The sequence below is a fragment of the Numida meleagris genome, chromosome Z (genome assembly GCF_002078875.1).
Source record: "Numida meleagris isolate 19003 breed g44 Domestic line chromosome Z, NumMel1.0, whole genome shotgun sequence".
Classification (NCBI taxonomy): domain Eukaryota; kingdom Metazoa; phylum Chordata; class Aves; order Galliformes; family Numididae; genus Numida; species Numida meleagris.
The window spans coordinates 53,222,585-53,248,621 of record NC_034438.1 but is presented as its reverse complement, the minus strand read 5'-3'; the positions used below and the strand labels follow the sequence as shown (position 1 = coordinate 53,248,621).

General features: G+C 36.6%; 1 protein-coding gene across 11 annotated transcripts in view; it reads right to left on the bottom strand.

Annotated features, from left to right (window-relative positions):
- HOOK3 (hook microtubule tethering protein 3) overlaps positions 1–26,037 on the bottom strand; it is an 84,206-nt gene that overhangs the window by 39,246 nt on the left and 18,923 nt on the right. For 7 of the 11 annotated variants that reach the window (XM_021380936.1, XM_021380938.1, XM_021380941.1 and 4 more), the window contains exons 3-9: positions 22,898–22,970; positions 15,093–15,143; positions 11,431–11,563; positions 9,655–9,722; positions 3,726–3,788; positions 2,237–2,320; positions 419–582 (exon numbers count right to left, since the gene is read on the bottom strand). In XM_021380936.1, coding sequence (XP_021236611.1) covers positions 419–582; positions 2,237–2,320; positions 3,726–3,788; positions 9,655–9,722; positions 11,431–11,563; positions 15,093–15,143; positions 22,898–22,970 — 636 coding nt within the window. The other 4 variants (XM_021380945.1, XM_021380942.1, XM_021380943.1 and 1 more) reach the window with 4 other exon arrangements.

Sequence of the window (26,037 nt, the reverse complement as noted above, 5' to 3'; positions counted from 1 at the left end):
ATCTCCATCTTTTAGATGTGACTTATGTTGTTTTCAGACGTAAGAGAAGGTCATACTTTGCTGCATAATAATACCACCTGTAGTAAACATTCAGCTACGAATTTCTATGCCAACATAACAGAATCAGAATGATTTATACAAAGGAATACATGCTAACTTTCATCCCCACAAATTCTGAAATACTGATGAAATGATTGCACTTGAACAATTTAAAACTTAAGAGTAGAGGGGGACAGTATTTCAGCATTAATATGGGACTTCTGATACTAGAATGTGGGAAGAGGTAAATCTTAAAACGCACTTCAGAAACCTCACAACTGTGGTTGTACCACCAACTCCAATAATTCAGCCTGCGAAAACAGAAGCGTATAGTCATGTCTGTTGTCAGCTACAAACAAATTTCAGGTAATTTCCGTACCTGAATGTTTCCTCTTGGAGTTGTTCTAGTTGTGTCTGCAGTTGCAAGTGCCTACGACCAGCAGGGCTGTTGGGATCTTCAATAGAGTCAGACTGATTTAAACGTTCCATCAAAATCTGGTTCTCAGCAAGCAAGCTGCTCTTCTCTTCCTGAAGGGCTGCAACCTGTTTTAATAGTTACACAAACAGAATAATGGAGCGATCCAACTCTACAGTGGTATCTACCACTCAGAAAAAGTAATTCTTAACTGTAGTTCTCAGAAGCATCTACACAAAACACTCTTAGCTACCACAGAACGTGATTTCAATATATGGATGTCTGCACACTTTACAAACAAGTGAAACTAGCACTTCAGAGCAACACTTTTAAAATTGACTTCCAAAGGAAACAACGTTTATCAATTCCATAATGGATATCCAAGAATCCTGTATCCATCCAAGAATTTTTTTGACCAGCAACTAACTGGAAGCAGATCTGAAACAGGAAGACAATCTTGAAGACGATACGGTTTCCAACAGCTTGGTGAAAAAAGCAATGGTACAGAGAGAACTAAAAGAGCTGCAAACAAAAGCTGAAGCATGAGTTTACGTATTATTAAATAGTGTAAAATCAGCATGTTGAGGAGGAGGGCTAGAGAAGAAATATGAACCTCAACAGAAGGAAATGTTTCAGTATGAGCTTGCAATTTTAAATACAACATCAACCACAGAACACAAATCAAGGAATACAACTTCATTAACTCTAACAGTTACTGAACAGCATGGCAAAAGGTTGAATTATACTCCAAAGCTTTTACTGACAGTGCCTTCTTGGGCTCCCACTTAACCCTCTTCACATCTTCCAGATGACACAGGCACAATTTACAGTAAGGCTCAATTTAAACCCATACACAGCTGGTAGACAAGTGTAAATTCTGACGGTGATTTAAATTACAAGTAACAGACTCATAGAACCAGTGTTTGGAAAAGATCTCTAACAATACCTAGTGCAACTGTACACCTATCACCAATACTGCCCATAAAAACACATCTCTAAGTACTACATCTACCCTTTTCTTGAACACCTTGAGGAATGGTGACTCCACCACTTCATGGGCAGCCTGCTCCAATGCCTCACCACTCCTGAGAAGAAATGTTTCCTAATGTCCAGTCTGAACCTCACCTGGCACAACTTGATGCCATTCCCTCTTGTTCTATCACTAACTACATGGGAGAAAAGGCTGACCCCCACCTTGTCAGCTGGATTTAACTCCATTCGCCACCACTCTCTGGGCCCAGTCCTCCAGCCCGTTCTCTACCCAGCAAAGAGTGTGCCTGTCCAAGCCATAAGCTGCCACCTTCCCCAGGAGAATAGTGTAGGAGACAGTGTCAAAGGCCTTGCTGAAGTCTAGGCAGACTAGACTACATTTACAGCCTTTCACTCATCCACCAGGTGGGTCACCTGGTCACAGAAGGAGACGAGGTTGGTCAGTGAGAGTCTGCCTTTCATGAACACAATGCTACAGCTACACTACTTCTAGGAGTTGTCTGTCTCGGGTGCTGAGCCACACAGCTCAATTACTTTCTACTTGAATGAAAAAAAGAAGTTTTGGTTCTATTAATCATCTTAATAATGGCAATACTGCATCAAAATGAGGGAAAATGAATTTCACTCTGTTAGCACAAGTAAAGCAAAATAATCACTGTGCAAAAAAATTACCATGCAATTTTCTTTTCCCTTTTAAGAATTAGGTTACAGGACTACTTACCTTTAGAAGCTTAAAAATTAACACATTTCTGTCTCAGTTATTAATAAATAGGTACAATATAGAAAACTTACCTGCATATCTAACTCATGGCATCTTTGGGCAATTTCTTCTTTTGTTGACAGTGCTTCATTCAATTCCTCTGTAGTTTTCTTCAGCTACCATAAGCAACAAACATTTTTAGTTTCATAGCTCTCTGTAAAGTGTGTAGAAAAATTCTGAACTACATGACTATAAAATTATTTTAACTTAAGCTGATCTGTTGCGTTTTTTGAAGGTAAGGCAATCTTGCTCACATAAAGGAACAAAGAAGAACACGTGAACACTGTTTAATTTGTGTGACAAAAGCCAACTTACTTAAAAGAACATTAAAATAATCACATTTAGTCTAGGAATAGCGTCTGAAAACGCTGAGGAACTTTTCAACTCTGTACATGAAAAAACTGTCAATGCCACTTTTCTTTACACATAAAAAGAGTGGATAATTTCAGTTTTTAAATCTACTTTTTAAATACACAAAGGATTGGAAGGCGGAATACAGGCAACGGACAACCAGGGTAAAATCGCTTTAGTTACTTGGAAGCTCACTCAATAAGAATGCAATTAACATGGTGATGGAGAATCCAAATCTATTCTGAAAAAAAGGCACTGAATCTTACAAGCAGTGCAAAATATTCACGTATTCCTCTTTAAGGATTTCATGTTCAAAGTTGCTTTATCTTTTACGTTAACAGCGTTTGTGTACACTTATAAGACAGCTACAAGAAAACTAGCCTGATTTATTTATTTATATGGAAATACAGATATCTATTATTACAAACGATGCATTTTAGTTTAACTTTCTACTTTTTTTTTTTCCCAAACATCAACATCATATTTTACTTTTTCAAGTTTATTTGTTCTGGAACTGATGATACAAACATTAATTCCATCTGCCAGAACATATGTACTTCTGCAGAGAAAGGGAACACCACTGCAATATACTTATAATCCATTTGAAAATGGCTGAGGAAGCTGGACAGTGTTAGCATCAGTTTAGGCTAAATATAAAATCAACTAGTTATGCACATGCTTTAAATATATCAGACAGGGAAGGATTCTCTTTCAAAATGTATCTAACAAGTTCTAACAGTTCCCCAGATTACTTTAAGAATTTTTGAACCGTATCTATGTTTTCTAACCGACTCTGCAAGTAGGATATAGCAAAAAAATAATTTAAAAAAAAATGGTTTCCTGAAATACTATCAGCATTCTTATCCTTCCTTTTCATTACTCAAAAGTTTGCACTAATCTGCAGCTCTGCAAACAACGTTACATTGTGTTTTTTCTCCAAAACTGAAATTTTCTCTGTTGAATATGCAAGATAAGAATATTTGATTTATAAAGCAAGACAATTCAAAATACTGAAGTTTAATTTTCCATTCCTTATGTTAATTTCCCACAAAACCCCTTCATGATTAGATTAAAAAGACAAGCAAAAGCTTGCCAAAATGCAAGGCAAAATGACTGGGCACTGACGTGCTATGTATGATGGAAAGAGAAGAAAAATCCAGTCTTAGATACCTGCCGATCAAGGTCAACGTAAGCATCATTTCCAACAGAGACAGGAGACTCTTTACTCATCAACTGCAATTAGATTACAGGGGATTAGAAAATGTAAATATTTACTTTTATATTAAAAGCCAAGCTTTAGTGAAATGCCAAGCTCATTTTAACCTTCGTGAGCTTCACTATGGCAACAATGAAGTTTTCTACTTCATTTTTATATGTGACATTCAGAAATAATTACTGAAATTCTCAGTATAATTTAAAGATATATAAAATAAATCTTACATCGTGTCCTTTTTTTTCTTTCAAAGCACATTCTTATCTACAATGCAACCTGTGGTATACTCTGCAGAACATTTTTCTGAAGTGGCACTGGAATGATGGTAGCTATCAAGATATGCAAGACCTGCCTTACATTGTTCTCTGCCAGTAGTTTTCATTTTTTGATCATTTGGAAGTTCATATGAATTTATTTACTTAATTAAAGTTAGGGCTAAATCTAACTCAATTGATCATGCAAAACAGTAAAACTTCCTGGATTTTTACGCAACTTGCAAATTAAAACAAACAAATAAATTCTAAAAATAGTATTCTTGAGAACAAGCAATAAAATTCCTTCTATGATGACTAACGGGGGGAGGGAAGTCTTCTAAATTAAGTGATATGCTTTAGTGAAAGAAAAAAAACCCAACAACCTGATAATAAAGCAAGTTTTCTTTCCTAACCCCAGTCACACTGACTCTACAAGCAGTTAGAGGTTAACTCAAATGTAACACAAACTGGAGCCCAAGGACCATCTCCCACACAGGCCCATCAGACATATTAGGATTATTATCACTGAAATTGTCATCAGCTCTGTAAGACATGCATTGTAACTAACAACGAAGCACTGCAGAAACAAAATCACCATTTCTGTGATTGTATCCAAACACAACACATTTTACTACTTCTAAGCACAATTAAAGGAAGTCACAAACCAAAGAAGCTGAATACAACTAAAATCAGGACAAGAGTCCTTTCCCGCCATCTCAGGGCCTCCTGCCCAGCCAGCTGCTCTTGCCAGAGGCAGGACTTCCTTTGTTCCTGCCAGAAACCAGAGCTTTTGCATTAGTTTCTATTGGCAAAGTTTTCTCTGGTACACAACACAGAGTTTGTGTTTTCTCCCCATCCTTTCTGTTTGTACCACTGTGTAAGAGCAAGTCTCTGTTTGACATTTACGCTACTCAAATATTTATACACTTACATTTCACTCCCTTTCTCCATCTCCCTACTAGGGATTAGCTGCACGCTGTATGTTTAAATTCATCAGACAGCTATGACCATGCTTGCTGCTAGCTGCTTAATTCTTTCCATTCCATTAATACATTTACAGTGACAATCTACCCTGAAATGAAGTTCTCCACAAAATTCAGATTCTCTGGAACAGAAATTAGGAAGCTCCTAGCCTCAGAACTCTCTTGAAAAATGAAGTCACGCATCTTTTTCAATATCATACACAGAGGCTCTCTTTTTAGTGATGTTATATATGGTTTAATTACTTCAGCTCTCTAGCTACTGTTTAAATGCTTTCCTAGATGACTAATAGGAATGTCAAGACTAACCAAATGCTCTTCACCTCGCTCCACATCCAGCACCACTGTTCACAACCATACTCCCTCCATGTCCCAGACAATGTCAGTACTATCCTCCAACCCTTTAAATTCCTTCCAGCCAGCAGCTCCCAAGCTGCACATCACTTGTAAAGGACAGTAGCATGCCCCTGACATTCAACATGCAATTTCTGGCCATAGTACAACTTCCTCCTCAGAAATCCAGCTTAATGAGCCCTTCCCAAGACATACACAGGAGCAATGCAATAGGCTGTACAACCTATTAGTGGCTATCCTGATGTTTCTGCTTTCTGTACATTACCATCAAGGAAGCAAGCTGTAGCCAATAAGCATAATGCCTCTACTCTTCAGTGGGCTTTGCCAGTTATCCTATGACTTCTTATACTTGAGAGACCTTAGCAGAACAGGCAAAAAAAATCACAGTATGTATGAGGTTGGCAAGGACCCCTGGCTCCATCTGCTCCAATCCCTGCTCAAGCAGGGACATCCAGAGCAGGCAGCCCAGGCTCATGTTCAGGCAGCTTTTGCAGATCTCCAACAAGAGAGAATTAGGGAGAACATTAGCTGAACGATTAGAGACGGATCAGTCACTCAAAATACATGGTGTGGGTATATGAATGAATGTTAAGTGGAATTTGTGAATGGAAGCACATAGGGTACATCAGGAATCTGGGACACATGGGAAGCGTGCATGAGGCACTAAGGTCAAGAGCCACAGAGACGTGTGCAGGTGATTGATTCTATGCGATGATGGGAAGATAGGAAGCATTTTCTCAAATTTACGGCCTGTGATACTGTGAGTATGCTGAAGAGGAGATCTATGGGATTGTGTAGCTGCACTGTGTCTCCAGCAGTGGGACCAGACAAGCAATAGTAATGAGACTGGCAAAATAATACAGAAATCTGGCTTCTGATCATTAGTCAGCAATATAATCACATAGAGAAGTTGGTGGGGAAAGTGGGCTGAAAAGGGAAAGTTAAGTGAGGAAGGAGACACTCTCTTTTCCCTACAAAACTTCCCAGACACTGGACAGCTCAATGGTATATTCAAGAGAATGTCCTGACTACATTCCATCTCTGGACTGCCTCTTCCCACTTTTCCCCCATAAAAGCACACATTTTACCATAAGCAGCACATCTAGTAGAGTGCAAGACTTCCTGAAAAATTCAAGAAATATTTTATTGAATGCTGCATTTTTACAATTTCATACAGAAATGTTCACTCAAAATACATTCTGCACCTTCTGTCCATAACAAGCCAGCCTAGATATCCCTGTTCTTGACATTATTTCTAGTCAGTCAGCAACCTCTGACAGTACTGAAGTTTACTATTCTAAAATGCTCATTTCAACAGTTAACTATCTGATGGCATATTAACCCCTCCTGGATTCTTCATTACTAATATGTTATTAATTTTTAATGTGAATTACCTTACTGTCTATCTCCTTTATTAACAAATTCACATTCAGTCTAACTCCTGAAATACTGCTGTAGTTTTACTACTTCACACCCAACCTGTGTGATATTAGTACACATGGTCTTAGGAGTCACAGGTCTGTGCCAAAATTTGAGTTTAACCTGGCAATTAATATTTCATTTGTTTCAAGTGTTTGAACTGGCTGACTCAAGAGAATGAAATGCAGTGGAAAGGGGCCTTCTCATTCTCCACACCTTTTCTTCTATGGCAAGTCAACTAAAGATGGGCACAAAAGTCTGCCTTCACAGCTTCGTGGCACCAGAACTGGCTTTCAACTCTCATCTCACAATTTAATTTAAATACAGTATTATTATCAATTTTCACATTTACTTTTAATAAATAACGTGCAAAGATTTTTCAAGTTGGCTATAATAAAGTGCCTGCAAAACCCAGCAACAGAAATTAGGCCACCATAGTGAAAAGGAACAGTCTACTTAAGTCCTTGGCATGGCAATTAATTTTTTTTTCCCCCAATTTAACTATGATCTAGTTACAACATCCTTGCTCTTCCTCCACCTTGCGCACAGCTTGCATTTAGAAATGCACATCTGATGACTGCTATCTAAGAATCTAGGTGGTGACAAAACACTAGAACTTTTTGACTGCACTTAAAAAGTGCCAGAAAAGCATTCTTTAATTTATAAAACCTTTAAGGTTGGCTAGGCATATTTTATTATTAATATTTTTACTTTAAACATTTAAGAAAGCAAAGAATTGTTTTACCAAATAAGTCTTAAAACATAAAATGCTAATTTTTCCATTTAAGCCCAGGTTTTTTTTCATGAGAAAACAAAGAATGGCAGATTTCCTTTTCAAAACTGTTTTCACGACTAAGATGGTTTATGAAAACCACTGAAGTATTAAAAGGCATTTATAGAGAAAGATGAATTACATAATACATTAGTAAAGCTTAGAGAAGTCTTTTTAGATACATAATTTAGGAGAAAGAGTAACTGCTTGTCAAGTACTTTGAAATGTTTGGATTAGATGACAGATCAACTTTTCAGCTATGCATATATAGCTGCTATCCTAGGGACTTTACTTTGGTTTCTCCTACACACTGCCTAGTCCAAGTCATTTAGATCCTTAGAGCTGTTCCAAGTCCAAGAAATAGAAAACCTCCTTAAATACAGTAAAGTATCACTCCTCCAAAGTCCAAGGCTGCAGAAGCAGCCCTGAAAAGACTCCTCTGACCCAAACTCTTGTTTTTGAGGACATTTTCTGACCTCTTTGGTAAAGCACCCTCCTCTGGTAAAGATCCTCCTCACTTGGTTCTTAATACCATACATCCTAACCAGCTTCTTTTTTGGAATACAGCATTAAAATCATTCAGAACTGCACTAGTCCACGAATAGTAAGCTTCTGATTTTGATTCAATGAATTTCAAATGTGCTCCAGAGGAACAGTTCCTCATCATGTGATTTCTCCCCACTTCTGGTTGTTATACCTAAGAAAGGACACAAATGCCATACAAGTTCAATGCCTACCCATCAAATGGCAAAAACTATCAGCTGCTTCAGATCCAGCTATTTTATCACGTTAAGTTAGCATCCAGGAAATTTTTCAGAGAAGGAGGGAGGATGAAAGAGCATTTTCTATTTTAAGGCAATGCAGGATAAAGTGATGCTGAAAGCGCTGTTTAATAAAAGATGACATAAGAAAATCCAGCAAACATTACCTCATAGTTAAAAAAAGCATAAATAAAATATTCCAAAATTCAAGCGAACTAGTCACCTGCTCTTGGCAGCACTAACTGGAAGATGATTTTGCAAAAGAATTCTATTGACGGCATTTCAGAAACACTGTCTGCAATACTATATATATATACACACACATATGTTATATGTACATACATGAGTTCACAAAAATCCAGCAAGAAGTAAGACTATATGGATACAGTATTATTTGAAGTGATAATTGAGGGTGGAGTTCCCATAGGCTCAGTGACCATTCTTTCTTTCTTTAGGCATCAAAAAAGAGTAAAATAGCTCAAGAGTTCAATGTGGAATTTAGTTTCCCTCATTCATGCTCAAGATGAAAAGTTATTACCAAGATTTGTGCTTCTCTGAGTGGCATTCCATGCAGAAAAACTGCATCTATGAAAATTGATAGGCACTTCAGACACATCAGAAGTCACTCAGGAGCTTCATGGCAATAGCGGTCATATTCTGGTTTACTTTGCTGTTTACAGCGTGCCCACATTTATTCCTAACGCGATTCAGCAGTGACTGGTGACTATGAAATCCTTCACTAATTCTCCAGGCTGATCAGCAGAACCACTGCAGCCTCAGAAACAAATCAAGTTTCCTACTATTCAACAGGACTTCTACAAAATACACTATAGTACGTTTGCCAACATGTAAAAAATGTGCATCACAAATACCTTCATTAGCTTATCCATAACACTACAACTGACAAAAGAATACCCTGGTAAACAATTATCTTTCTTTTCTTGTTCAGTAAAGGAAACATTAACAGTTCAGAGAGTTCTGCAACTACAAGGTAGAAATTTTTAAGAAAGTTTACAATACTGGTTACTCATAAAATCTAGGGCACTTCAGGAGACACGGGCTAGGAAAGAAAGGAAAGGGAACTCAGGATCAAAAATATCTAGAAGTTTCAATCTTCTAGATTTAAAGAAAAGTGGGACATTCAAGAACAGTTCCATGACATAAAGCATACTTAAATAATTTTTCCATTAAAAATTAAGAAGATATTTTTCCAAGTAAAATGGCAACATCTGCATTCCTTGTTTCATTTACTTTTAACTATTTTTTTTTTTTCCAAAGTGAAAAGTATACTTCAGTAATACACTGAAAAGATGAACTTTTACACACTGTGGGCACTCCCAGCATACCTCCTGAATTGCTGTCATAACAACATGTTGAACAGATTCTTCCATCATCATTATGGTCTGGATGTACTCTGAAAAAAAGAGCATTCTGGAATGTTATATACAAAACATGAGGTTGGAAGTTGCATTCTTCCTACGACATGACTAGATGACAGAGATTACACTGAAATGCATAATCACTGTTCAAGTCTTACTCCAAAAAATTAAATGAAACTTTATAAGGAAATCCGGTCAGACAAGCCCAGGCTCACTGAAACACTGCATCAATGAAATGAACTATGTAATTACCATCCATATTTTTCCTTCTTATATTTCACACGATTCAGGCTATAAAAGTAACCAATGTGAAGAGAGACAGCCCTTTTCTTCAAATTAAGATTAGTGTCCGTTCTACACCCTTATTTCAAGTCATTTTCATATCTGTTTTTAGTTTGTGTTTTTATTTGTGTTATATCACAAATAAATTCCCCCCACTTTTTCCTCCATCCCCTGTAAGTTCATGTGAGCTACGTGATAAGCACTTTTGCAAGATGAGGCAGTGGCAGAATGACATCTGGTGTTTAGACCAAGTCAAGAAATGTATGACTTGCCCAGTATGATACTGTTTCCAATCAGATAAGATCATCTATATACAACACCTACATTCTTTAATGATCTGCTGAAGTGAGAGATACTGGGGATCAGTATCTTAAAGTGATTAATTATGTAAAGCCAAATCTCACAGTAAATACATATAACTAGACTGCTCAGGTATTTTCATATACTATGTCTCTAATGTTCAGTCTAACAGAGCAGCAGAATTCAGTAATAAAACATACTTCTCACTTGAGGGTGCCAAATAATCACCAAAAGGAAGAAAGAGAATCCTCACATAAGTCAGAGAGGACAGACAGCCCAGTGCAACAGAGTTATTCACGTATTTGTTGAAGAAAATTACCTCTACTTTAATTAATAGGAAAGCCAGACTGACTCTTCATCAAAGGAACAATAAAAACAATTTCAGATTAGAGAGTAAAGTGATTTAGACACCTGAGAAAACTGGAACAGGTAAATTAGTTAAGAAAGCTGAGATGCACCACCATGCAAGAAGACAAGGAGGTCTGAAAGCCTACCTGCCATTTTGCCAGAAAGGAAACTGCAGAGACTTAAATCACAAAGAGACAGATATTTGCTGCAACTTTAATGTAAATACTTAAACATAATCTTATTTATCCACCTATTTTAAACACATATTTCTGTGCTTCCCACTTTAAGTGTTAGGAATAAACTGTAGTTTCTTTGTCATCTTAAGCTGGCTTTAATTAAGTGTAATTTAAGGTAACTGGACAACAAAGATGTGGCAAGTTTAGAGCAAGAGACTTGGGGTGATAACTAGTGTCTGCACTGTCCACCACATCCTCTGCAGCATCTGCAGTAAAGTGAATGGGTCCCTATTTTAACTGTGCAGGTCAGATAGACAGTTAGTAACACAAAAGACAAGATAATCAAAACTGTCTTTCAGAGAGAGATGAAGACTTTTCGGTTTTGGAATTCCTTTTCAGCTCAAAAACCAAAACTTGAAAATATGTATGTGGGGAGCAAAACCAGCCCCACAGTTTGAGAATGCAAAGCCAGCGAAACTCATAACAAGACAGAAGTTATCTGAAAAACAAAATTATGTTATCTTTTTGGAAATCAATATTAATTTGTTTCTCACGGCAGCTTTTTCCCCTAAGTGATTACACAATGAGTTGGATTTTCATTCAGTATCTGGGAGTGAACATTTTCAGAATTTTGTACCTTGCTTCTGTTCACAATTCACAGCACATCCCAGAATAAGCTGAAGCATTCTTCCAAGCTCCGCAGCATCAGCATGCTCTCCAATCAGGTTAACATCAGGAAGGGTGAAGTCATTTATCTGTTGCCCTAGAATCTGTATAAAGACCCAGTACACACATCTGTATCAATAGACATACATACGCACAAACTTCAATGTACAAAGATGATTCAGAATCAACAGGAAGTGCTCACTTTTCATTTTAGTATAGTTTTCAATCCACCTTTACAACAAACTAAATTGAGTAATGCCAGCTTACATAACAGACCTTTGAGTATTAAACCATCCACAATCTTTGGTACTACTAATATTTGGCAGAACACAAACCTGTCCCAACTATTAAGAAACTATTCATTATAAACAGTAAGATTTGTTTATTCTGGATAAGATAGCAACAAAGACAGGATCAAAAGATGATCCACCACAGCATCTAGTTTTTTAGCTGGCATAAAACACTTTATACAAGTCTCACATTTCATCTCACTGGAAAGCTGAAATTAAAATGTTTTACTTATACAAAACATGTATCTAGCAATGATGGATGACAAATACGAGACTGTAAAACACCTGATCACTCAGTCCCACACTTCCAGAAAATTCAACCTCATTTAGCAAGTCCTAGAGCTTAAAAAGCTAGTTTAATGGAAGAGAATTTGAGGTAGTAGTACAACATATAATTAAACAACCCACACACAGAAATAATAAAATAAAATAAAAAACACCCTGAAAAACATAAGAAAGAAAACATGTGACTTATAATTAATGTAATCTGATTTATAATTAAGAAGGATTTACATTAATGATTGTCAGTAGAAGGAATTAAATAATTCTGCTGGATTTCAAAGAGCTTTCAGGGAGCTGAAAATATGAATATGAGATGTGGAATTAAATGCATCTCTGACACATTAATTGCAGATAAAAAGAAACTGTCATTTCTTAAGCAGGGTACAATAAAGAAACAATGACTATGGAGGGAATCAGTCACTTGTTTGCTGAATGCTTTTTGATTTTAACAGTCAAGAAAAACAGAAAAGCAAGTAAAGGTATTTATTAAAAAAAAGAATTCCTAACAGATGTATATGAAGAATACAAAGAAATCCAGCCATTAAAAAGTTTCCCAGGGCTAGGCCTTGTGGATTTGTTGTGGCTTGGTTTGTTCTTGTTTTCTATGTTTTTTCTGGTCTTCTTTTAAATTTTTCTTTTTTCTTTTTTTAGTTATTATTCTTAACAGCTTTCTCAAAGAATGAGCACCAACACAACTAAAATCTCTGCATACTGGAAAGAATGTATGAATTGTATTCAAGTACTTCCTTTAGGTCATTCTAGTAAGAAAACTAGAATTTATGAATGCATCAAACACAAAAATATTACCATTGTATATGGACTGCAATAACACAGTAAACCGCAATATTCTTTGAATGATTCAAGCCTGATACGTGTTCACAAGTTCATCTGTATTTCCTGAATTTCTTTCAAATGTAATGTCAAATTTAAATTAATAACAATATAACTACTTTATGCTTAATGACAATATAGTTGCTATTGAGAAATGCTGCAGGGAAGAAGCATATCAGCAAACACTGTAATGAAACATAGGAAGTAAGCATAAAAACAGAAGATTTTGCAATAAACAGGAGATAAGTTATACTGCAATAACAATGAAATAATAACAAAGAAGTCTTAAATAACTTAAGAGGGGAAAATAAGAATTTTGAAAGAGAATAAGAAGAAAAACAGAATAAAAAAGAATAAAAGACTTTTTAAAAAAGAGTGAAAGCTTCAATACGCCACCAGTAGAGTTCTGCAGCAAAATTACTGTGGCACCACAAAGCATGCAAGCCATGAGTACCCTTGGCTTCTTGCTCTTCCATGCAATAAGGGATAAAGAGAGCAATGTATAATAGCTACTGAAAGACTGTCCTGCTTGATGTGCTAGGAATTTTTTTTTTGAAACAATAAAAATTTACAGATTGTGTTGCCACATCTTTTAGTTACATCAGGCAAAATTCATATATATTCACATCTATACTGTGGAGCAGGTGCCTGACAGGAGGATGAAATCAGGCTAATGAAAAGATAAATAGGTTATTGTAAAATACAGATCGTCTCCAGTATCACTACAAATATTGCATCAGCAGAAAAAAAGAAACTGAACAAAAATCCAGTCAAACCTACTAATGTGCATTACCTTCGAGAACTTAATCTAAATTGGTCAAAACCTGGTGACGTATCAAAGCAGTGAAGTTTTCACACCAAGAACTTCATCATCATATCTTCCGATTACCCAAAAAGAAGGTGACATCACTTTGTCATAGTAACATCAATTTTCTGTAACACAGAACTTTCTTTCTTTCTTTCTAAAACGGCCTGTTGTGAGCACTTTGCTTCCTGAGACCTGCACACTGTGGCATGGACCCACGCTGCAGCAGATTTTCAAGAATGGCAGCTCACAGGAAGTCCACGCAGGAGCAGTTTGTTAGACTGCGTGCTGTGGGAGGCACCCCAGGCTGAAGCAGATGAGAAGTGTGAGTAGCAAGACGCAAGAGGCAGGTCAAAGCATCACAGACTGACCACAGTTCTACCTCCTACGCCTCTATGCCTGTTAGGGCAGAAGAACATAGAACTGAGATGGAAGTAGAGCCCAGGAAGCAAGGAGACAGGAGGAAATTGCTTCTGGTTTCCTCTTAGTTCTCACTGTTCTACACTGCTATTAACTGGCAGCAAATCACATTAATTTTAGCCAAACTGAGCCTGTTTGACTGTGATGGTAATTGCCGAGTGATCTCCTCCTTATCTCAACCCATGAGATTTTTTCATAGTATTTTCTCCCCTTGTTCTTCCAGGTAGGGGAAGTAAGAGCAGCTTGGTGAGCACCTGGCAGCCAGCCAAGGTCAACTCATCACACAATGAATGTTTCAAAATTAATTTAGAACCTGAACTTATCAGTCTAACTTTTCTTTCTCAAAATCTGTTAATTTTTAAAGACTTATGTTTTTTTACTAATACCTTCCAAACCGAGTATTCACAAGAAGCTAACAGTGGATTTTTTTTTTTTTTGAACGTATAAATTAGGGATTTTATGTTGCAGTCCGTATTGAACAATTTGCTTCAAAATATCACTGAAGCTAAAAGCAAATTTCAACTGAGGAGTCACCACTGAAAAATACTTTACTGTTTCTTCTCAAGAGCAATTGAATCTGACTTTGCTAACAGAAAACACAATGGGCTGACTCCACTATCTCAGGATTAAAATATTTCATTAAAAATTGTAATGCAAGTTGATGCTAGAAATGTTCTTTCCTTTCTCTCCTCAAGGAGAAAAAAAAGGCAAGAGGCAGTCTCTAACTGGAACAGAGGTAATATCAGAGGTACTGTTTAAGACCATCATCGGAAGAGTCAAAGACATCCACTGTTTTATGACAAGATTTCCAAGTCAGATTGCTCTGAAAGCTCTTAAGGTTTTTGATAAAGCAGGCATACACCTCAGGAGAGGCAATGAAAAACAATGTACATAACACCTTGTGAAAGATAAAGTCAGAACTCAATGCATCCACAGAATATAGTTTAACCAAATTGAGTAAAATATCTAACAAGAAAAACAAACATTACACTGAACTGTTCTTACCTCATGGTTGTAATCCAATATCCCTTTTAAAATTTTCTTCAGGTTGCTTACCTATTTGTCAAGGAGAAGAAAATGCAATAAATGCAGATAATAAATCACAGAGACACAATCATAAAACAGGCGATCACAAAAGAATCATACAAAAGAATTGTACAAACATACCTCTTTGCACAATAAAAATCTGTTTAAACATCTTAAGATAGAATTAAGGAAATTATGCAGTATTCCCTTGTGATCAGACTGCCAGATCTGATCACATATCTTTATGAATACACATAACACATTTATGTTTATGAAAGCAACACATAGTCTTAGATGGTCTCTAGATTAGATTCTAAAGCATGAATCTTCTTTGGAATACTTGGTTATCAGAGCATGTATACTTTAATTGAAAGATTCCTCTTTCTTTTCTTAAAGTATTCCAGTGATGTACTTTCTGTAGAGGTAAATCTCCGAAACCAAGATCACTTACTGCTCAATACCATTCTTTATTTAAAACTTAATAATGTTCTCATTAATTATTCCTCCTAGTTCTTTCATTTGTGTTTGTTTCTCCCTTTAACCCAGTTCCTTACAATCAAATGTCTGTCCTACAGCGATCAAGGCAAAATTCACATTTCTCAGTACTGCCTTCAGTGTTGCACAAAGACTGCTTCTGTTCCACTTGCAAAACCAGTGGCATCAGTTAAATATCTCTTGCTGTACAGAATCTATGTTACACTTCTCCAGTACTTAAGGGTTTCAGCTCTCTTTTTGTCAACAGCTCAGTTCGATCGAGTATCAGAGACTGTGAAGAAAGCCGTAAAAACTGCCAATTGACCTCATAGGTGATGTTCAAAAAATATATATATTTTTTGAAAGTAATAGCTATAGATTCCAACAATGTCCAAGAATATAGGCAAGAAACAGGTAATAGAAGCAGTGTATAATTTCCAGTGATGGAAGTATTTCCAGTGATGAAGTATACAACCAGGTTCTGTAAAGACTGAGCAAAAATGAGAGGGTGGTTAGAAAACTGAATAATCACATCCCAATTCTATTCATCTTATCTTAGACATGAGTAGCATATTAGGATTCACAAACTACTGTTGCTGACAACAGTACCCACAGTGCCAAACTGTGAGATTATAATGGAGTGAGAAAAATGAAAACAGAACTATCAAACCTCAACTGTCTTTAAAGCCAGCAATTACTTCAATATTCTTGAATACATTCTGGAAATATCCAATAAGGAACTTCTGGCAGTGGATTGACTCTACCTTCCAAAAGATCTGAGAAAACACTACAGAACACAGTTTGGAGGCATGATACTGAAATCCAGGGACAAACTCAACACTTCAACATTCAAAAGTTAGACGAAATGAAATGATTGAAACAAAATGTATGTTCTTTTCTACAAAAAACTCAAGAAAGAAATAGGCTACACATGTTAACGCAAAACGTCCATTAGCACCAAAGAAATCACCTCCATATCCCCGGGGCTATGAACAATTACAACTGAAGTCTACAACAGATTTAAGATTTTAAAGAAATAAAAATCACTTAATTTTTATGTCAAATCACCATAACAAATACCGCACTGATTGGAATAGTAATTTTCAAACTTGATTCATTAAAGTCTTCCAGTTTGCAGTTTACCTGAGTCTGCTGCAGAAAGTGCCACAGAAACCCAAGGGCCACGTTGTGGAATTTAAGTCCAGTTTACCGAAGAGAACATTGGGAGGAACCTTGAACTTGAACATAATCCCAGAAATGAGAAACAAAATGGAACGTCCCAGCCCAGAAAATACTTGCTTTCCCCTTTTCCTGACAGCACTGTTTGAATTAAAATGTCTTAAACACAAAGAGTTATCTTCCTCCATATAACTTTCATAGAGCTTAATGCTGTGATGCTGGAACAAAATCAGTATTGATCAAAACCTGTCATGAATACTACTGTACATGACAGCATCTTCAGAAAAAGAAAACAGCAATAAACTGAAAAAAAATATTGCCTTTGAGGTCCCACTTTACTCCACTGTCAATCAACAGTATCAAGATAACTTGCTTTCAGGAGTTAAGTACATCATCTTTGTATCAGGCAGACAATCAGACAATTATCAAGCTAGAGGAGCTTCTTTATAGACTGGCTTGAACTTCACAGTGATCTTCAGTACTGCTACAGGAGTTCTCTCTTTTGAATTCATTTTACTTGTCTGCAGTGAATACATTTACATGGTCCTACTGCCAGTGGCAGAGAAACACAGCAAACTACCACAAATGCCTTCTGTTTTGAGATTCAACTCAGACAATCCTTTAACACTTGCTAGGCCATAGCATAAACTCTAACAAGGAAGACTTCAAACAGAGATGAGTGAAAACAAACAACAGATGTAACAGAGAAAAGCAAAGGAAACTGTTAAAGACGATTAATTCCAGAATTCTAGCAAGTGATGGTTCTTAAGTTTTTTTTCCCCCTCTTTTTTCTTAAGGACAAAGAAAAATAACTACAACTCGTTAACAATGACCATTAAATCATGCAGTGACAGAACACAACAGATGCTATTTCCAATATGGATCATAACTATAAAGTGCTTTACAATCCTTTGGAGATCAGCTCACAAGCACATGGGATCCGTATTTGGTTCCATCAGCAACCTGGCTTCCTTCCTATAAATAGCCCCAACACTACCCTGTCAGCTCCTTTCAGATCCATTCTTTGCACCCATACCCACTTGGAAAAGACATGAAACTTACTGAATAAATAGTGACAATTACACTTTATTCCACTTCAAATTGTGAGTTACAACTGCCTTTATTATTTCTAGATGAATCCATATTCATTTTCAATCTCTTTTCCAACCACAATTTCCTCCTTTAAATCCACAATTCATATTCACTGAATTAGAGAATCATAGAATGACTTTGGTTGGAATGGACCTTAAAGATCATCCAGTTCCCATCCTTGTTCCATGAGCAGGACTGCCACTCAGCAGATGAAGCTGCCGAGGGCCCCATCCAACCCAGCCTTGAACACCTCCAGGGATGGGGCATCCACAGCTTCTCTGGACAGCTCGTGCCACTGCCTTACCACTCTCACAGTAAATAATTTCTTCCTTATATCCAATCTAAATCTATCCTCTTTTAGTTAAAAAACTATTGCCTTTTGTCCTGCCCGTACAGGTGCTGGTAAAAAGACTTTCTCCATCTTTCCCATAAGCACCATTCTATACTGAAATGTAAAATACATTTTATCATCAAGAAGAGGATACCCACTCTGGTATAACCCATTCACAAAGCCAACTTGAATACTGTCTTTCATTGTTCGAACTTCTCGCTTTCACTAATACACACTGCAGATTTGTGTTGATATTCCTTGTTAAATGATCACTGACCAGTTAGTTACAGCCATGTTGGCTGTTGTATAGCACTACATAGTTAGCACACACTAGGTGAGACTGACCCTTACTCTGCAGTATTAACCTGATAAATTGACTAGAAAGAAAGTGGATGATTTCCCCTCAAGGTTATTAAAGAAAACACATAATCTGACACTTCAAGGCTTAAGGTTGGGTAATGGTGGGAATAGTTTTCTTCTCACCTGTCATATGAAATTACTACTTTTTACTTATCTACAACTTACACACTGATTCCAAATTGAAGGTCTGTAAGGATAATCTGCCTAGACTTCTCTCTTTAGGAGTGTAGTGACAAAAAAAGAAAAGCCTACCGTAATGGACAGTGGAAATGCTCTTAGGCTTGTGATTACTGACAAAAAAGAGTCATATTTAACCTCCTGTTCACCCTATTTTGACAGCTTGTTCCTAATTTTGCATTTATCCTTTTACCACATGCATGTCTGAAATTCTGTTTGCAGTGAAGACTCCATGTAAATTAATTTATCCTTGTACATTTCTGTACAAGGTGTTTAAATGGGAACTCCAGTGTTCTGAAATACTGTTCTACAATATGTCTCCTGGATAATTATGTACAGAAGAATTTCCCTTCATATACGTTATAATTATCAACCTTATAACCTCTGGAAGTGTTGCTATGGCTGACTTACAATGGTAAGAGAATTCTTAATCATTCAGCTTCAGATATCTGACTAATATCCCCGGCTGCATATAAAAAAAAAGTGTATGTATAGTTTCCACCAAATTAAGTTTCCGCTTTACATTGCATTCTGTCCCTTCTCTACTATAAGCGGGGCCCAGAGAGAGACTGTATCATTAGCTTCGCAGGTTATCCTCCTCCAGCCTGTTTTGTGCAAAAAGAAATCCCAAGAACAGATACAGGGACATCCTTGAGTTAAGGGGAAAAGAAAAGAAAAAATAAAAGAGAACAGAGACAAATGCATCTGTTGCTTATTATCTTTTTCATAGAATGAAAAGCTTGTAAGTAGGTCTATAATCTCCACTTCTTTCTTGCAGAAACACACTCATATGACAGTCATGACAGCACATTCTATCTTTATCAGAAAAAAAAAATAGAAACACAAAACTAAAAACTCAAAAGGCTGCTCAAAAAGAAGTGCTCCCTTTCTTACAGAGAACATGAAAGTATCAGAAGGATGACTCTGTACACAGAAAACTAGCTTCCATTACTACACCAGTTCACCTAGCTTGTACTGTGGAATAATTCAGCACAACCATAATTCTTCTACTGCAGGGAGTCAAAGATAAACCTTGTACATCAGGTTAGTTGACTTGGATTAGAGCACTAAATAGCCTGCACTCAAATTTCATTGATGATTCTATTTTGCAATATTCTATCAAATACAAGGCATTCAAACTTTACTCACTGCAGAAAATCTAGTGAACCATTTGAATGTGCTATTCAGGAATCAAACAAATGCAGCTCACTGCTAGAAATATGGATAAAACTGTATTTTAAACTGATGCTGCAGTCTGAATGCTTAAAGCAAAAGACTGGAAGACAAAGTCAGAAACCATGCACAACAATGTATTTCCTGCTTATTCCAAGGCAGGCATAGCCCACAGTGAATGGAAACGGGGTGGTTTCCCCTCCAATTCAGTCAATAATATATTCAGTAATTAAAAAAAAAAAATCACTAACTGACACTTGTACACCGAATTGGTTACTGGTTAAAATTTCTGTTTCATTATTGATATTTCTGTACTATTTGATACTGAACTATTCTTGTTTCTTGGCAGGCACTTTCATTCCTGCAAAATTTTTGGCAACAGATTTATTTTCTATGCCATATCACAGTTTCACTGAACAGTTTTGTCTTCAAAATGTTATCTTCCTCAGTATGAAATATTAATGTGTATACAGTTTCAACTCCAGCCACGCTAAAGTGTTCAGCTTTTCCTGATACATATCAGGAAAGATATGTCTTTGCTCATACTTTTTTTTTTTCTTAAACCACAACATAAAAGTGCAGTTAGACCAGGAAGGGGTTTTTGTTATGCAAAAGAAAAAATAAACTGCAAAAGTACACTGATGTATGCTGTGCCCCAGAAATTTTAACCCCAAATAATGGACAAGATGCTTCTGTAATATACAGAATGCCAGCTGACTACTTCCTACTTTGTAAACCCCCAGAGGTCTAACATTTCCCATAGATGGACATCCAACTCAAGAGTTAGAGACATCATTTCCTTAATGCCTCTGTCCAAAGTGGACAGGAGGGCCTTATGCAGGCTGATAGAACCCACCTAATCACTGTTCTAGAAAGTAGAATTACATGCACATTTTATTTGTTTTAAGCCTATTTCCTCTACTAGACTGGCTCCTTTATGTGCTTCATAATACTGAGAGCATAATACAGGTGACTATTATACCATACAATTTTGGAAGCAGAGAGCGACCATGCTTAGCAGGAAGAATACACTTTGTCTCATTATCACGACTTGGAAGGTGTTGAGTTAACCCAGTTAACATTTTCCACGCGCTTCTTAAAATATTAAGGGAAAATACATTAAGGAGACACACAAAAACATGCTGCCTGCATTTAAAATCTAGTGACAAACCAACAGAAGTGTACAAATTAAAAATGCTCCCGTGAGCAAGGCTAAAAATGACTGACACATGAACAGTTGAAGAATTAAACTACTGTTTACATACATATAAAAAAGAACAGCTGATGAAGTATAGGATTACTTTTATGGTTACAAACTGGGAGTTAAAAAACTGTTCATAGCATGTAATATTATTCATGATTGGGAAAGTGGAATATGAAAAAGTATACAAAAAGCTGTAATATACATTTGTTTGAAATGAGAAAAATAATCACTGTTTGGTTCTTATTTACATATAAATATGAAAAGCAAGAAGGAATGACATCAGCAATGAACTGAAATTTGAGATGTTTATCTGGATTTCAGTCACATAATGAAGTTACTAGGTTGCCTGGTCTTTTTGTTTTTTTTCCACATCTGCTAAGATTTAGAACATGCCACATCAGTAGGTGATAAAAAAAAATCTTCCTCAAGCTCCCTCCAAGAGTTTGAAAAGCTGCAGTATTTTAAATCAACTGAAACGCGGTTATAGTGAACGGTTCTCAGATTGTTTTTCTCTAAACTTAGCAGTCAAGACTTGAATATTCCTTAGAAAAAGCCACAAAATTATGTTAGTGAAAAGTTAAACCTTGTTATCAGCTGCTCACTTGCAGTTCCACACACTTCTTTGAAAAACTAATTTAAATTAATTGCTGTTAAGAAGTGTAGAACAAATGTAGTTTTGTTGTTGTTTTTTAGGAACTATGTCTTTTATTCTACTACTCTACCACTATATCCTTGTCACTGTTCCCATATTTTTGCTGGCAACCCTGTTAGACAAACCATTCTGGAGTCCAAACATGCACATTACTGGCCAGGCAGACGGAACCACACTGACAAGTTTGCTGACAACATATGTGCAGCAATACTCTTCATGCTTTCCTCAGGTGGCACTCATCTGTGCCTCTCCCCTCTGTTCAGCCAGCAGTGTTGATAAGCCTGTAAGCACTAGAACATTTCACGGTTATAGCCCCTTCCCAGATGTTTAGAAGGGCTTTTGAGAGGCCAGGGAAAAAAAAAAAACAAAAACAAAACCAAAAAAAAAAAAAAGAACACGTTTATGGCAAACTTCAACTACCAGGAAAAAATAAATCAGAAGGAAATCAGGCTAGAAATGGCAACTCAGCAATGTACATGTATTATTCTCTGAACAAATACAGTCAGAAACAAGACTAATATCCACATGCAAAACTATGTTTTTCAAGTTTTATACCAAAACACTCCAAAGCTGCACCAGTGTAAATTCTGTTGACTGCAAGAGAAAGTACTAGAATACCAAGTAATACAAATGACCTAGCAAATAGGCTGTGGTTAAAAAGCACACTGGCTAGAAACAGCACAAAAAAAGTATCACTTCCTCTCCTAAAACTCAGTTGCTGTGCAAAGCTGGCAAAGTAAAAAGAAATAACATTTTGCCATTTTTATTTAAATAAATTGGTTATTGGTTATTTTTACCAGTTGTTTCTCAGAGCTTTTTTTAATGAAAAGTTACTTTCACACTTAATAGTAAAAAAAAATCTTTCACTCATATTTGTGTTTTTCAAACATTAATTTAAGCAAGAAGCTTATTTTAATATTTTTATTTTAAATTATCAATACCAACTTACAAATTCAAAGTGCGTTTTCTTCACTAAACCGTGCAGAGCTATATCAATGTAAAAAACAAGTACAATAAATACCATCCTAAATTCACAACATGATGAAGCAACATCTTGACCTAGAAAAATGTTAATATTAAAACATGATATTGTATTAAAAACCGAAATACAGATTTGTTGACAAGCAAAATAGGTAAAATACCTTTAACCTCCAATTATCTCCTACTTCTGTTTTGATCCTGTTTAACCAGTTTTCATCAAAGTACACTGGATCTCTGAAATACAAAAAGTAGAGTATTTGTTAAAAACAGGCTCCAGAAACTAGGAAGATACCTTAGCAATCAAGCTCCTACCTCATGCTGAGGTTACTTAAATGACTACCTCTGCAATCTATGTATGGCCTGTATAAAACAGTGCAGAACACCCCTACTACTCACTTTCCTTTAGTCTCTGCACCCCCTCCGCAGCACAGGTCCATTTGTGTGCCATGAGCAGGTAATGCTTTGGAAGAAGCTGCTGGACTTGGAGTGTATTTCATCAGTTCTCCCTCTCCGTACGTTCTTCCTCTAATTTATCAGCTGATGCTGGAGCAGTGTTTGTTTGCATGGCTTGAAAGTGTACAAAAATGTTTACTTCTTCACGTATTACAGATTCCAACTCCTATATACAGATTGTAAATATACTCCTTCTAAATGGAAGGCCTGAGAATGAACAACATATGCCCTATCTATCCAGTGAGAACAGTTAAAAAGCATCACTAGAGTTAAGCGTTTTCTATCAAGAACATACTCCCCAATTATTTTATTTACCACACACTATCAGTTTTTGCAAGTCTCTTTCCACAGCAGTCCTTGGCTAATAGTTTTGTGAATGCCTTTCCTTAACAATTTTTCTACCACCTGATCAAGATACAGACTGAGAAAAGAAGAACGCCAACTCCTTGTAAAGCATACTTTTATTTCTACAAACTTCCTTCCACCCCTACAGGCACTTTCCCTTAGCTGTTTGTTCAAGACAATTCCTAAGAGTTCCCTGCCCCTAGTTTCAAGACTACCTAAAAGGGTAACATCTTCTACTGCACACTAAGTCAAATCTCTTCTCTGTAACACAGAATTTTGACATTATTGTCAGAACTAAAAGGGAGAACGCATTGAAAACAGCTGGTTTTAAAGGAGTATGACAACACAATGTAAGGAAAGGCTCATATTTCAGGCAAAAAATGAAGCAGTAAGGAAAGAAAAACTTCCTTTTTTTGTAAGAATAAGGCTCTTAAGAGTCAGTGTGGTAGGCAAGATTAGAGTTTCACAGCAAGTATTCAAATTTCTGGAATTATAGAGATGCACCTACTGCAAAGTACTATTAGATTTACAGCTGCATCCTCTAAAGATAAAAAGGTTCTACACTGAACCCTTCCTTTTTTTTTTTCTTTTTAGGGGCAAGATGGCATGAGATCTTCAGACAAAAGCTCAAAAAAAACTGTGAGTCTGGAAATTCAAGCAACATCTCTGCAATCATATATGCAGCATATCAGCAACTGTATCAGCGATTATATTACGGCACAGTCTTTAAAGACACATCTTGTTCCTGATGCATCATCTCTCCTGTATTCCATTTTCTGCACAATGTCTTCTTCACAATGCACCAAGTTCTTTAAGTAGACCATGATACAACATACAGTAGTGGAGAGAGATCACAAACAGCAACATTTCTCTACCGACATATTCCAACTGCTATTTTTATATTCTGTTACAGACTCTGGTGAAGATTATTATGGCATATTTCTTTTCCTCTGACACAGCATCTGCAAATATATAGCTGGAAGAACAGAATTAATTGCTAGTGAAACCAGTAACTCCAAATTGCTCCCATTCAAAAAAAAGTACAGTTCTAGCACAGATAACAAAACCTAAAAGTATGAGACAGAAAAAGCAATGTCTTATCCAGAGTTTTATCTGGTTTTGAAGTAGACAGTTTCCAAATAGCTTTTGAATGGCCTCTCTGCCCTTAGAGACAAGTAAGTCTAAGCACGAAATTAATTCAATACGTACTGGATCAACCAGAGATGAGGAAAGTTTTACATTAAATAAATGTTATCTCTTAGCAAGAGGTCTTTATTTGCTTAACTTTCCACTCAATTACAACAAAATCATTTGGGGAAAAAAACCTGTGAGCTGAAAGCACACAGACCTACTTGAACTGCTTCAATTTGAGCTCTGGTGTTCAAAAAGCACCCTAGCATATTTTGGATGGCTACTCTGCCAATCACCAGCCGGCTATACTCAGAGACTCACAACTAGCAGATGTATACCCAGCACACTAAGAAAGCAGGTATCTGTGCCTCACCAGCAAAAAAACAAACCAAAAAAAAGACCACCAGGTCCTTCTTAAGGACTGTATCTCATCATTTTATTAATCATAGTTGGTCACAAACTTCAGCTGCTTCGAGACCGCAGTGCCATGAATATACCAAATTCTCAATTTACCATTTTAACTGTAAATAATTACTCCTATAAGCATAAGGAACTGTGCACAAGCAGAATCCTACTTGGACTGACTGGCAGGGTAATGCTACATACCCCATCTTCAATAATAAGGGCATAACAGAGGAAGGATCACAAGATTTCAGCATCACCTCCAGCTCTGGATGTCTGTACTTCAATAGCAAATGAAAAAATGTTCTCAGTTACTACTGCAATTAAAGTAACACATGCAAACGTGCTCACTTTCTTAATGAAATTTTTGTGCTGCCTACACCTTTACAAGACAAACTTAAAGAAGGTCTCTGGGAATTACATCTAAAGTAAGTGCCGTAGCCGTTTTCCACACATCTCCTTGGTTTTTAATTTTAAAGTATACAAATCTCAGAAAGATCCCAGGGTCCAGAACCTGGTAAGCAATCCACCCTAAATCATCAACACACAACAACAGTGAGAACAGCATCACCAATTCCTTCAGGGGCATTTCAATTCATATTACACAATACTTAGTAGCATACTGCAAAAACATTTTCTGCCATATGGGCAGAAAAGCAACAAGGTTGGCATCAACAATCAAGCAAATTTAGAATGATCACCCCTTTCTTTATGCATAAATCACCTCAGAATCATTCTAAGTGTGTTGTTATAATTTTAGTTCTGCCCTCAGAATTCCTATTAAGGCTCAGAATCAACATTAACAGCAGCACTTTTCTCCATATTGAACCAAAGGAATTAACCATCCGTAACCAAAAGTTTTCCATTAGAATTTCTAGAAATACTTTTTTATAAAAGGGTTTCCAGCCACTCCTCCCAAAGCTTCGCTAGCTCACTCGCAGCTCTTGCTGCAAACAAGTCTCCCTCTGCT